General features: G+C 39.6%; 1 protein-coding gene across 2 annotated transcripts in view; it reads left to right on the top strand.

Annotated features, from left to right (window-relative positions):
• The window catches only part of LOC126425132 (organic solute transporter alpha-like protein), a 329,608-nt gene extending 314,639 nt beyond the window's left edge, over positions 1 to 14,969 (top strand). The window contains exons 6-8 of one of the 2 annotated variants that reach the window (XR_007576266.1): positions 6,196 to 6,448; positions 12,696 to 13,214; positions 13,985 to 14,969. Coding sequence is in view for 1 of the 2 variants with exons in the window: in XM_050088074.1 (XP_049944031.1) it covers positions 6,196 to 6,448; positions 12,696 to 12,973 (531 nt within the window). In the remaining variant the exon portion in view is untranslated. Of the gene's footprint in view, positions 1 to 6,195; positions 6,449 to 12,695; positions 13,431 to 13,984 lie in introns of those variants that run through there. The other variant, XM_050088074.1, reaches the window with a different exon arrangement.
• Positions 14,970 to 15,218: the final 249 nt, after the last annotated feature.

The following is a 15,218-nucleotide window of genomic DNA, read 5'->3' as shown; positions in this document are numbered from 1 at the left end:
GCCGACATTGTGCATGCTCTGTTGCCTGTGTCTATGTGCCTGTGGTTCTGTCAGTGTGATCATGTGATGTATCTGACTCCAGGAATGTGTCAATAAAGTTTCCCCTTCCTGGGACAATGAATTCACGGTGTTCTTATTTCAATTTCCAGGAGTGTATTTTGAACGAAATGGGGGTAATCCTGCCTGTACCTCAGGCTTAGGTGATATATTAATCAGACAAAATTATATGTTCCAAAGACACATTGAGTCTCAATTTTATCTACAATAAATAATACAGGCCAAAGCAATGAATTAAAATTTGTACCAAAGCTGGAACTCAAACTGGCTATCTTGCTCTCTAGGCAGATGGACTGAAGCATGAATTGGAGTCGGTATTAGGGATGGAGACATACTAGGATGACCCATGCAGCTGTGTTAGCCACAGTGTCAGGCTGGTGCTGCAATTAGCATAGCTGCCTAATGAACAGAAGACCCAGGCTCATATCGCCACCGTAGTACAAATTGTAATTCATTGCTCCAGGCTGCATTCATTATCACAGATAAAGTTGAGGCTTAATATGTGTCTGGAACATATAATTTCGTATTCTCATTGGCATAAAATGTGAGGGGGAAATGCTTATCCGGGCTACCAGTTCCTAGATGACAGTGAGTACACCCCTGAAAAACACGCTGAGGGTTACTAGCAGAACAGACTCTGAAAGACCTGGGGGGCCAAATCGAGAAATCAAGACAGCACTTCAACTATATCTGTCTGGAAATGTGACCTCACTGAAGTCACAGTTTTCTCTCAAGGGAAAGACACAAAGCGTTTAACTTTTCTTGTCCAAACAATGATTTTTCCCTAATATGTTAAGTCAACCATAAGAGTAATTATGGTGTCTTGACTAATATTTGGCATTTTAATCAGATAATAATTAAAGAATCTGTCAGTAATTATATTACTTAAACAAAACTGTAATACGTATTACCTTCTTGAAATTCAAGACGATATCACATAAAAGGAAGAATACGTATACAGAGGTGTGACGAGAGACGTGATACTGCAAGAAGAATTTGATAAACGATGAAAGACCTAAGCCAAAACAAGGTTCCTACTGCAGACAACATTTCCTCAAGTTTACTAAATTCCTTAGCTTGTCAAGATTAATGAGACAGACTAAATACCCTCAGACTTCCACATGAAATTCCAATTCTAAAGAAGGCAGGTGCTGACAGGTGTGTCTACTGTCAAATCATAGGTTTAGTAAGTCATGTATGCAAAATTATGACATAAAATATTTACGAAGAATGGATCTCGAGAAAGATTGGTTTCGGTTTCGCAGAAATACAGCAATGCACGAGGCAATATTGACTCCACATCTTATCTTAGAAGACAGATCAAAGAAAGCCAAATCCACATGTATAGTATTTGTATTTTTATAAAAAGCTTTTAGTAATTTTGATAAAGACTGTGTGTCCACAGACTTGGTGAAATTTTTTAATGAAGTCAGTTCACTTTAGGCTGACAACAGCTTCATCCGAACTTCTTCCGACTTCATCCGAAAGCTTATAGTAATGCTTACTAGATTACATGTCGTGAAGTTCTGTTGTTGCCAGGTATAAAATACAGGACTCAGAAGGTTATTTACACTTGTATACAAAACAGACTACAGTTGTAGGAGTTAAAGGATATTAGCAGGAAGCAGTAGTCAAGAAGGGAGAGAGACAGCATTGTAGCCTATCCCTTGTGTTATTCAGTATGTACAGTGAGCAAGCAGAGATGGAAATGAAGGATAAATTTGGAAAGAGAATTAAAGTTCAGAGGGAATAAATTAAAACTTTTAGGTCTGCCAATGACATTGTAAATTTGTCAAAGATAATGTGAGAATTTGAAAAATCGCTTGAATGGAATGAGCAGCACTATGGAAAGATTTTATAAGATTAATATCTACAAAAGTAACCCAAGTATAATGCAATGTAGCCAAATTTAATCAGATGACACCAAACAAAATAAATTAGGAAATGAGACACTAAAAGTAGTAGAGGAGTTCTGCTATTTTGGCAGAAAAGTAACTGATAATGGGTGAAGTAGAGGGGAGAAAAAATGTGGACTGGCAACAGCAAGAGACGTGTTTCTGCAACAGAGAAAATAGTTAACACCGAGTATAAATTTAAAGTCTTAGGAGCTCTTTTTCTTAAGGTATTTGTGCTGGAGTGAAGTGTTGAACTGAAGTAAAACATGGACAATAAACAGTTCACTCAAGATCAGAACAGAAGTTTTTGAAATTTGATGCTGTAGAAGAATGCTGAAGATTAGATATATAGATGAGATAACTAGTGAAGAGGCACTGAATCAAATCAGGTAAGAAAGAAATTTGTCACAATTAGATTGAAAGAAATTATTCTTCTCTAGCACACAGACATCAAGAAACAGTTTGGAATTAGAGAATGGAGGAGAGACAATGGGTAAAAACTGTAGAGACCAAGCTTTGCAGTCATAAAGTGGCTGGCACAGACTAGACTGGTGTGGAGACTCTTTGGACAGAAGAGCGAACATCAGCAGCTACCTATAAATATAACTTTTTTTAAATATTATTTTAATGTATGAAAAGTTCTGGTTGAGAACTGTGAATTATTTAAGAATACAGGAGATGACTTACTAAAAGGTAGAAGTGCTGTGTCATCGATAGGTACACGAGCAAAAGGTACAGAGCTTAGCTAGCTTCCAGAATGCACTGCCTATTTCAAGCTCGTATGAAAAACATGCACTCACACACACTCACGTGCACATGCCTGTGTCCAACACCACATACTCCAGTCCTGCCCCAGGCTTATGCTACTCTGTCAGAGGCCAGGCCATCTGTGAAAGCAGCTGTGTTATACACCAGCTCTGCTGCAACCACTGTAAAGTGTTTTACATTGGTATTACAAACATCCAACTGTCAACTAGAGCGCTCTCTCTCTCTCTCTCTCTCTCTCTCTCTCTCTCTCTCTCTCTCTCTCTCCCCCCCCCCCCTCTCTCCCTCCTCCCCCCTCTCCCCCCCCTCTTGTTGGTTGTTGTTGTTGTTGTTTTTACAAGCTTGAAAAAAGAAGTGCACTCTAAAAGCTAGCCAGGCTCTGTACCCTTTGTTTGTATACCTGTCAACGATGCAGCACTTCTGCCTTTCAGTGACTCACTTCCTTTATTGTTAAATAATTTAAAATATTATTTTAGCTTGACACAAGTTCCTTTAGCCGAGTAGGGGGCATTTGGCAATTGCTACAGTCCTAACACAACTGGTGACCTGGCCATGGCAGGGGGACATATTGAACTTTTACAGTCTGTGTTAGTGATCTTTAAAACTTCCCATTTTTTTCCACCTGCATATATACTCAGGAACATTGAAAATAGTGCACCATGAGAAAAGCATTAGATCACAATTAAATTTATTGCATATAATGAAACAGATGAGAGATTCAGTTGATCCCAAAGTCATGATAGATAAACAAATATGGTAAGTACAAGTAGACAAATACAGTGCAACAACAATAATGTGTTGGACCAACTTATGCTGCAATACATGCCACACAGTGGTCTGTCATTGAACTGATTCCAAATCACACTCACAATGATACGGTGACATTGTAATTTCAGTTGGTCCCACATATGCATTTTGAGAGAAATTGGGTGGGGCAGGGGGGGGGGGGGGGTGGGAGGCCAGCTACAGAGTAGTAGGAACATGAAGTACGAAGTCTCGAGCAAATAAAGCTGTATACAGATGAGCATTGTCTTGCTCAAAAAGTGTCCCTGGTAGGCCATGTAGGAAAGGTCCCACATAGGGTTGAAGAATGTCATGAACATAATGCCTGCCCATTAGGGTACAACCTACCACAATTACAGCGAACCAGCCATTGTAAACTGTGGCACCCCAGACCATTATGTCAGCTTTGTGGGCAGTGTGGTGTGTGGTAGCATGTGTGGAATTGTAGCATTCAAAAGGTTGCAATGTCACCTGTTCACAACTGTCATCCATCTCCAAAACATATCAGGATTCATCACTAACACCACATTTCCCAATCTGTGGCAGTCCAGATCAGTCTAACTTGGCACCACTGTATTTGGAATCATTGATGTGTCAGTGTTAATGGCAGTACATGACAGGAATACCTGGATTGCAAATTCACATCCACAAGGCATCTGGAAATAATCTATGGAAGAATTTGCATCCATACATCTGCTTGTATCATGGAGCGAGTCACTGTAGGATCCCCGATTGCTTGCTGCACGATTCTTCAATTCTATCACTTTGTCATCTTCCTGGTTGTTCCACATGTGGGTGCTATCTTTTTTCCACTGCTCCCAATACAGCCTGATGGAACACTCCAATCAGTCAACGCGGTGAGCCACACAGGGTGTTGACGAGCCTGTGTTTTTCATGCTGATGATTACTTCCTTCTCAAACAGGCTTAACTGTGAGAAATGTTATCTAACATGTCTGCCTGGCATTCTGTGCCTAACATCCTTCTCGAGTTGGCCGAGTGTCACATGTATTTTTAAATAGACTCCTCTGTCTCATGGCAGCCCCATCACAAGCTCACTGGGTGTGTGCACTGGCATCAAACTTGGATCATTTGCTTATCAGATCTCACCATTGCAAAGTTTTGCATTTGTAACTTCCTTCCCTTTGGGTGCATTATTTTCAGTGTTCCTGAGTATAGGTTCTTCATGTCGAATTTATATTTCATGAAATACACTATTGGCCATTAAAATTTCTACACCAAGAAGAAATGCAGTTGATAATCGGATATTCATTGGACAAATATATTTTACTAGAACTGACATGTTATTACATTTTCATGCAATTTGGGTGCATAGATCCTGAGAAATCAGTACCCAGAACAGCCACCTATGGCCGTAATAATGGCCTTGATATGCCTGGGCATTGAGTCAAACAGATATTGGATGGCGTGTACAGGTACAGCTGCCCATGCAGCTTCAACACAATACCACAGTTCATCAACAGTAGTAACTGGCATATTGTGATGAGCCAGTTTCAATTGGTGAGAGATCTGGAGAATGTGCTCGCCAGGGCAGCAGTTGAACATTTTCTGTATCCAGAAAGGCCCATACAGGACCTGCAACATGCGGCCATGCATTATCCTGCTGAAATGTATGGTTTTGCAGGGATGGAATGAAGGGTAGAGCCATGGGTGATAACACATCTGAAATGTAACGTCGACTGTTCAAGGTGCCGTCTATGCGAACAAGAGGTGACCGAGACGTGTAACCAATGGCACCCCATACCATCACGCAGGGTGATACCCCAGTATGGCGATGACAAATACATGCTTCCATTGTGCGTTCACCGTGATGTCACCAAACAAAGATACGACCATCATGATGCTGTAAACAGAACCTGGATTCATTCGAAAAAATGACGTTTTACCATTCGTACACCCAGGTTCGTCGTTGAGTACACCATTGCAGGCGCTCCTGTCTGTGATGCAGCGTCAAGGGTAACCGCAGCCATGGTCTCCGAGCTGATAGTCCATGCTGCTGCAATCATCATTGAACTGTTCATGCAGATGGTTGTTGTCTTGCAAATGTCCCCATCTGTTGACTCAGGGATTGAGTAGAGGCTGCACGATCCGTTACAGCCAAGCGGATAAGTTGCCTGCCATCTCGACTGCTAGAGATACGAGGCCATTGCGATCCTGCACGGCATTCCGAATTACCCTCCTGAACCCACCGATTCCATATTCTGCTAACAGTCTTTGGATCTTGACCAACGTGAGCAGCAATGTCGCGATACAATAAACCACAATCGCGATAGGCTACAATCCGACATTTATCAAAGTCGGAAACATGATAGTAAGTATTTATCCTCCTTACACAAGGCATCACAACAACATTTCACCAGGCAACGCCAGTCAACTACTGTTTTTGTATGAGAAATCAGTTGGAAACTTCCCTCATGTCAGCATGTTGTAGGTGTTGCCACCGGCACCAACCTTGTGTGAATGCTCTGAAAAGCTAATCATTTTCATATCACAGCATCTTCTTCCTGTCAGTTAAATTTCGCGTCTGTAGCACGTCATTTTTGTGGTGTAGTAATTTTTAGGCCAGTAGCGTAAAAATTCATTAAATTGGGTCCACCGTTTTGAGTGTATCATCCAGCTTACTGGTGTTTTTGTGAGACTGCTGTACTGACGGAGTGGTTGTCGGTGTGCCCGCAGAGCCTGTACCAGGTGAACTACATGTACCTGCAGCCCGTGGTCGTGCTGTCCATCCTGTGTGCCATCTGGGGGATCTCGATGACGCTGCGGCTGCTGGCAGAGCTGCTGTCGGGCCACCGTGCGCAGGCCAAGTTCCTCGCACTGCAGTTCGTACTGCTGCTGGCCAAGCTGCAGGGACTGTCTGCGCGGGCCGCAGTGTGGACAGGGCTGCTGCCCTGTCGGCCCCCTATCACGCCTGCCGTCTACAGCAACTGTGAGTGTCCGACAAGCCCATGCTGACTGTCTGATGCATTTATTTATTCGTCAGTTGTACAATGTACACTACTACTCAAAAGTTTTTGGCCATCCATGAAAAATGCTATAGTCTTTATTTCCATGTACATACACACCATACAGACTAAACAAACCAACAAAATAAATATTTTCTCTCTCTGTCTTTAAATACTGAATGGCTATGATTAAAGTGCAGTTACTTACAGGGGTCCTGTGTGGGCTGTAAATATCATATGGCAGCAAAACTTGGTAGATATACTAATGCATTAATGTGGAACCGATTCACCCTGGAAAAAAATTAGTTCCTATTTAGACCACCAGGTGCAAATCTGGTGCTGTGAATGCAAGAAAGATGTACAGAAATGTTTCCGTGTGTGATGGATCAGGAACAGAACATCAGCAGAAAAAGTCAGACAAGTGAGAAAGGTTTGATGTTGATTTTATTATTAACCGTCACAATTCATTCAATATGAGCACTGGAGATGTCAACAAGATGCAGTACAGTGCCAGATTTGCACCTGGTGGCCAAAATCAGAACTAATTTTTTCCAGCATTAACTGGTTCAACATTAATACATTAGCACATTTATATAGTTTCACTGCCATATGATAATTACAGCCCACACTGGACCTCAATGGCTAACTGCACTTTGAGTACACTCATCCAGTACAACTCAGTATGGTTCAGATTTTAGCCACTTGAAAGTGTTCTTCAGAATACCTGTATAAACTCTTGGCATCCCATTGATAAGATTTTAGAGTCGTTTGCAGATACTGCAATCCAAATACATTTGTAAATTATTCTATAGATCTTCAATGTTAGATAATTTCAGTTTTCTGAACTGCTTGTCAAGTTCATCTCATAAGATGAAATTTAAGTCAAGTAACTGACTTGGCCAAATCATATTCATCAGTTCCCCGCAAAGCCTCTTGTCAGTAGAACTGCATCATTGACCAGTATCCTGTAATATCACTCCGTCTTCCATGTTCCATTAATTGTCACTAGATAACCGACTTTATGACCCGCAAAACATCCCCACATCAAGACCGATGCTCCGCCAAACTTCACCATTGGTATCACACACTGACTTTACACATGTTATCCACAAAGTTGATGGATAAACATTCAGCAGTGGCTTCTGAGCATTTAAAATTTAGATTTTTCATTGAATAACACCTTGGACCATTGCTGCATGCTTCAGTTTTTATGTTGCTGTGCCCATTGTCCAATGGTTTTTTGGCTGCTACACACCTTTTAAATCTTTTAAATATCGTTCAGAGACATGTTGCACTGTTGAGACAGAGACTGGAGCTGCTCACTTACTGTTTACTTCCTTGCAAGTTTCAGGTGCATGAAGTCACACTGACATTTACTCTGTACTCATATGAACTGAACTTCCATGTATGATGTTACTCGGAGTCTTCCAGACCATGAACACTTGCATTGGCATCAGTTTCCTTGTATCACTGCAGTGTACACACCGCTGTAAATTAGTCTACATCAGCTTGTCTTACTAGAGTAGCCTTGTTGATGCAGAGCTACAATTACAGCACATTTTTCAATTCCAATCACATGCATCCATCATATTAGGAGGTAACACTGTTTGAAGCCCATCAAGTATATAAACAGACTGGTAGATGCACACTATACACTGTAAAATATTGTGAACTGATTGCTGCACAGACAGCAGAAGGAATGAGGCTTATTCGAATGGAAAGTCACCTCAATGTTGTTGTGGAAACTCGTCAGTGCCCCTCTAGACAAACAACCACTCAAATTCACAACTGAGGCACTTGGTCTGTATCTGTTTATGCTTGTCTTACTATCCGAAGGAGGATATGATAGAATATTCAAAATGGAGACACTGTTTTAACAGCACAGCCATAATTGTGATAGGTGATAAAAAACATTTGACCGCTAATGTACATTTTATGGTTGTTGCCAGTGATTGTTACACCGGGTGTTCTTACTAAAATAACATACATGATTTGTTACAGTTTTTATAGCTACTGTAATTAATTTATAGCATTTATAGTTATGACGTATATTGTTACATATTATGGTGTGAACAGTTCTAGTAGAATATAAATAATATAGGATGTAACAACTCACTACCCACAAAGGAGGTAGCTTACAAAACCCTCATTTGACTATTACTGTAATATTGCTCTTGAGTCAGGGATCTATACCAAATAGGATTGAAGGAGGAAATAATGAAGTTCCAAACAAGAGTGCTGCATTATCATCACTTATTATTATCACAGTACTTGCAATGGTTTTAATTTAATAAAATCACACATCTTATACATTAATGATGGGTTTGTTTCACAGTCTACTATTGTCCTCCCCCAGTAACCAATTTAAAAACAGTTCTTTGTGAAATAAGTTCATAGGCTTCCTTGGCAAGTGTCATTTACAAATACAATAATTTTCAGTGTTAGACCATTTCATTACAAAACATCAAAGCAACTAAATTGCCAATATTTAACTGACTTTGCAGAGTTTATTTTCAGAGTGGCAGTTTGGTTGCTTTAGTGTTTTATAATGGCATGGCCTAATACTCAAATTTATCAGGTTGGCTGCATAAATTCATATCATTTTCACTTTGCATGTTGGCATACCAGTTCTATGCATTTATTTCTCTACATTTACATTTATACTCTGCAAGCCACCCAACGGTGTGTGGCGGAGGGCACTTTACGTGCCACTGTCATTACCTCCCTTTCCTGTTCCAGTCGCGTATGGTTCGCAGGAAGAATGACTGTCTGAAAGCCTCCGTGCGCACTCAAATCTCTCTAATTTTACATTCGTGATCTCCTCGGGAGGTATAAGTAGGGGGAAGCAATATATTCGATACCTCATCCAGAAACGCACCCTCTCGAAACCTGGCGAGCAAGCTACTCTGCGATGCAGAGCGCCTCTCTTGCAGAGTCTGCCACTTGAGTTTGTTCAACATCTCCGTAACGCTATCACGGTTACCAAATAACCCTGTGTTTCTCTATTGTCATTTCTTTATTTTTAGTTTACAGTTGCAATTTTTGTTTGCATATTGTCATTTGGAGATAGTGAGTGGAACTGTGGATGCTATATAATGGAGTGCCAAGTGGCGAAATCGCATTTCTGACTGAGTTCAGTAGAGGGGTGACAACAGCACAGGCAACCAGAAACATTTAGGCCATGTATGGGGATAATGCTACTGGACAGAGCAAGGCTCATTTTACAGAGGATCATTTCGACATTATTGATCCTCCATGGACAGGAAGTCTTTGGTGTTTAATGAAGATAATTTAAATACATTAATCCACAATTATCCACATCAGTGTACTGAAGAACGGGCAAAGCCCGAACAAAACAGCAACTCCCCATACAAGGCCTGTGCACATCCACTGTGGCTCAAGTTTAAAAGAATAGTTGACCATGGACTGGATAGACATGTACTCAGTAGAACAGTTCATAATGGAAGAGAACCTCCATGGCATACAGCCACTGTATAAAAGCTTCTAAAGAAACAGGGATTACTGCATAGTAGGTGTAGAACAAAGCGCAGTGCTATAGAGAGAGGGAGAGAGGCTGAATAAGGCTGTCAAGAGAGCAATGCTTGATGGTTTCAATGACTACTGTAGCAGAATATTGTCAAATGATATTTCATAAAATCCATACAAAATTCTGATTGTATTGAAAGGCTGTAGTGGCACCAAAGTTAGTGTACAGTCCCTAGCGAATGAGACAGGAACTGAAATTGAGGGTAACAAAGTAAAAGCTGTAATGCTTAACTCTGTTTTCAAATGATCCTTTACAAAGGGAACCCAGGAGAATTGCCCCAATTAAATGCTTCTACCACTGAAAAGATGAATGAAATAAGTATTAATGTCAGTGGTGTTGAGAAACATCTCATCATTGAAACTGAATAAAGCTCCACAGCCTGATGGAATCCTTGCCTGATTCTATACTGAATTTGCACTTGAATTAGCCCCTCATCTAAATATCAAAGATCCTTCAAGCAAAAAACCGTGTCCAGTTCTTCAAAAAAAGCACAGCTCACACCCATCTACAAGAAGGGTAGTAGAAGTGATCCACAGAACTACCATCCAAAATCCTGGAAATCAATTTGTTGTAGAATCTTAGAACATATTCTGAGCTCAAACATAAAGAGGTATCTTGAACAGAATGACCTCCTCAGTAGCAACCAGCATGGCTTCCGAAAACATTTATCATGGGAAACCCAATTCACTCTTCGCTCACATGATGTGGATCAAGGCAGTCTGCTAGATGCAGTATTTCTTGAAAACCTATGCTTATTGTCAAAAGTGCAATTGTATGGAGTATCATGAGAGATTTATGACTAGATTAAGGACTTTTTGATAGAGAATACACAGCATGTTATCTTAAATGGAGGGTCATCATCAGATATAGAAGTAACTTTGGGTGTGCCCCAGGGAAATGTGTTGAGACTTTGCTGCTCATGTTGTATATTAATGACCTTGCTGACAGTAGTAACCTCAGACATCTTGTAGATGATACAGTTTTCTAAAATGATATACTGTCTGAAAGAAGCTGCGTAAATATTCAGTCAGATCTTGATAACATTTCAAAGAGATGCCAAGATTGGCAACTTGCTTTAAACGTTCAGGAATGTATAACTGTACACTTCTCAACATAGAAAAACATAGTTCCCTATGATTATAATATCAGTAATTCACTGTTGCTATTGCCCAACTCATACAAATAAAGCAGATGCTAGACTTTGGTTTACTGGTAGAATACTGGGGAAGTCTCTACAAAGTAGACTACTTACAAATCACATTGCTTACAAATCACTCGTGCAACTGGTTCTAGAAATTGCTAAAATGTGTGGGATCTGTACCAACTAGGACTAACAGGTGATATTGAACAGATACCAGCATGAATGTTCACAGGTTTGTTTAACCCATTGAAGAGAGTAACAGAGGTACTGAAGGAACTGAACTGGAAGACTTTCGATGATATGCATAAAGTATTCTGAGAAAATCTAGTATCAAAGTTTCAAGAACTGACATTCAATAATGAATCTAGAAATATACTACAATGTAGTACATAGGATCATGGGGAAAAGATCAGAATAATTACTGCATGCACAGAGGCATTCAATCAATCATTCTTCCCATGCTCCATATGTGAATGAAATGGGAAGAAACCCTAATAACTGGTGCAATTGGATCTACTCTCTGCCATTCACTTCCTGGTGGTTTGCAGAGTATAAATGTAGATGTAGATGTGGGACAGTGAGGCTGTGATGTACTACAAATTACTTCCTTGAGGTGTAACCAAAACTACTGACACTTACTGTTAACAACTGCTTCTTGCACATACAATCCAAGAGCAACAACCAGGAACACTGTGTGAAGTGATGCTACTTCATGATACCACCCACCTGTACTCTGCTACACTGACAAAAGACAGTATACAGGAGCTGGGTTGGGAAGTCATTCTACAACCACTTTATTCACCTGATCTTGCACCCTCTGATTTTCATCTTTTCCGCTTGTGATTGAACAACCTTCAAGGAGCACTCTGAACATGGCTTGACAAATTCTTCATATGAAAACCATGTGATTTCTATTTTCACAGAATCAAAATTCACAGACTGTTGTCCATATTAAAGGAGAATATATTATTAGTGACTAAAGTCTCCATTGTGTTTATTAAAATTATTGCAAAATGCTATGAACTTATGGACTAACCCAGTATTTTGCTGCATGTCACTACATACATATTTTTAACAATTAGTACACTACATTGGTATTAGAATAATGTAATCAAAATTAACTTCAGAACATTACAGTAATTTTACAAAGTGTTTACAGGAACAAATTACTAACTTTCTTACTTAATGTTGAATGACATCTCAATAATTCCTCAAAATGTACATTTTTTGTCATAATTCAAGGTTTTCCACATTTTATGCTTTCCGTATTTTATATGCCTAGTTTTCGATTCATAGTGGACCACATCATTTGCCCACACTTGTACAACAAGTGTTTAAATGGTTATCTATAAATAATTCTGCCTTTTCACACAAAGCAATTGTTTGTCTTGAGCATGGCATAAGTTAAGTTTTCTAACAATGGAATGGGAACTCCAAGTACAGCATTTTTTCAATTTCCATAACAATCTTTGATCAACAAGAATTATTTTTAAGTCTACAGGAGAAAAATTCTGATACAAGAAACTGTGCTCCCCTGTTCCAGTGGTGTACAACTCTCTGATGCTCGGTGAGATGGTCATCCTCAGCATATGGGCACGGTCGCTGTACAAGAAGCCACTTCCAGACATGGGGCTGCCGGCACAGCGCCCCATGGAAGTGTGTGTGCTCAGCAACCTGTATCCACATGTACTTTCCTCTCTCAACAACAACACAATAACCTGCAATAACAACAACACAGGTGCTGTCGATAATAACAGCAACAACAGAAATGGCAGCTGTAGCAATGGTGAAAGGAATGAAGATGACTCTGGAAAGAGCTGATTGGCAGATTTTGTGGCTCACTGAGTGATAGACAGTAACGTGTGATAATGTTTTCTGGAGTGGATGATTAAAGACATTTTTATGGTGCTTAAGCCCCTGAGCTTTAAACTAGAATGTGACAGTGATGCAGGTTTAATCTCATATCAGTGACTTAGTGTAACATTTCCGACAGGAGATGAACGAACGAATGAGAGGGAGGCTCTGGACTCGCAGCCTGTCATTGCCAACTGTTTATGCTTTGGTCAGTACATTCTGTTGATATTAGTGGTATTATGTTGGCAACGAACATCAAATTGCTAAGATTTTTAAAAGTAGTAAAAGTTCATATTTTGTACAGTACATTACACAATGCAGTCATAAGCAATGTACTCATGTCAAATGCTAAACACATTTCATACAGTTGTAACACAAACAGCCTTATGTAGTACCAAAAAAACATAAGAGTTTTTCCTCTGTACATGTCTCACTTTCTTTTTTGCACAAGTAATTGTTGCTAGAGCCTAATAAGAATACTCTTCATGACTGTGCTTTTGCTGCACCAATGAACAATATGTTCAGGAATTCTTTTAAAAAATAGCATATGTACATAGTAGTGAAATGCTGTTGTATAATGTAATGTCTTGACCAAAACATCCAACGAATCACTATAAACTACAACTACATATATTTAAAAGAAAGAGTACCAGAATATTAATTCCAATTTTTTTAGCTACACTTATCAACACCATCAATGCATTCAGAATAATGTATTCCCTATAATAAAACCTCATGTTCAACAAGCATGTATTTGTCACATACGATTGCTATTTCAAATGCATAACATGAAAAAATGAGTAGTATTTTTTTACATATTTTAATTAATAAAAGGCGATAAACCAAACACTACATCAATGTCTCAAATGGCACATGGTTCTGTTGTACCAGATAGTTTTGATACAGAGAAACAATTCATTCTAGAAATAATGCCTAGGCTATGGCTGTGCCATTTTGCAATGATATTCTTTCTTACAGGAGTGCTAGTCCAGCAACACAAACAAGAGGGCTTCTGTGAAGTTTGAATAGATGAAGAGACTACTGAAGCCGTGAGGGAAGGACAGGAATCGTGTCTGGATAGCTCAGTTGTCAACGACCATGAAAGTTAAGGTTCTAAGTTCTATGCCAGTTCCATCATACAGTTTGTGTCTGTCAGTAAATTTTGGAACAGCGCAAACTCCACTGTAGAGTCAAAGTCTTATCAGTCAAAACCTTTAGGTCATTACTATTTCAGTCACTGTTTCCCCTTCAACAATTTTGTAATAAAATATACAATGTACCAAATCCCAGGCTGCTTTGAGAATAACTTTATAAACTTTATACACAAGTCACATCTCATTTGTGTCCCCAATCCCAGTCAGATTTTAGATGACATTCCTCCCCCCCTCCCCCAGCCACCCCCTCCCACTGTCTGTCATCTGACTGGTATGACATGGGCTATCAGAGACTCCTCCCCTACACTAGCCTCATCACATCAGAGCAGCACTTACACCCAATGTCCTCAATTACTTGTTGGATATATTACAATCTCTGTCATCCCCTACAATTTTTACCATTTGAAAGAATATGCAAGTTATTCCCTGGTGTCTTGACACACATTCTATCATACTGTTATTACTCCTCATCTTTTCCACATGTTTCTTTCCCCACTGATTCTGTGAAGAACATTCTCATTCCTTATCCTGTCATTCTTCTGTAGCACCATATTTCAGAGATTTCAGAAATTTCTCTTCTCATTTGGTTTTCACATAGTCCATGTTTCACTACCACTCAATGCTGTACTCCAAGTGTTCATTCTCAGAAAGTTCTTCTTCAAAATTATGGCCTATGTTTGATACCAGTAGACTTCTTTTGGACAAAAATGCTCTTTTCACTGGTTCTAGTCCATTTTTTATGTTGTCTTTGCTTCTGCCAACATGAGTTACTTTACTTCCAAAGTAAAAGAAGTCCTTAACTTCATCTACTTCATCGTTCCCCTAATCTCATTTCTGCTATTCCTCTTTTATTTTTTTTTTTTTCTTTGGTTTACTCCCTGTCCATATTGTGTGCTCATTCAACTGTTGACTCCTTTTAACAGAATCCTGTAATTCTCCCTACTTCATCCTGAATTTTAATCCCGCTTCCAAACCTTTCTTGTATTTCCATCATTGCTTCTTTGATGTACAGATTGAACAGTGGGGAGGGGGGGGGGGGTGAAAGGTTACATCTCTGT

Source organism: Schistocerca serialis, chromosome 10, assembly GCF_023864345.2.
Source record: "Schistocerca serialis cubense isolate TAMUIC-IGC-003099 chromosome 10, iqSchSeri2.2, whole genome shotgun sequence".
NCBI lineage: Eukaryota > Metazoa > Arthropoda > Insecta > Orthoptera > Acrididae > Schistocerca > Schistocerca serialis.
This window is presented reverse-complemented; position numbering and strand designations above follow the sequence as displayed.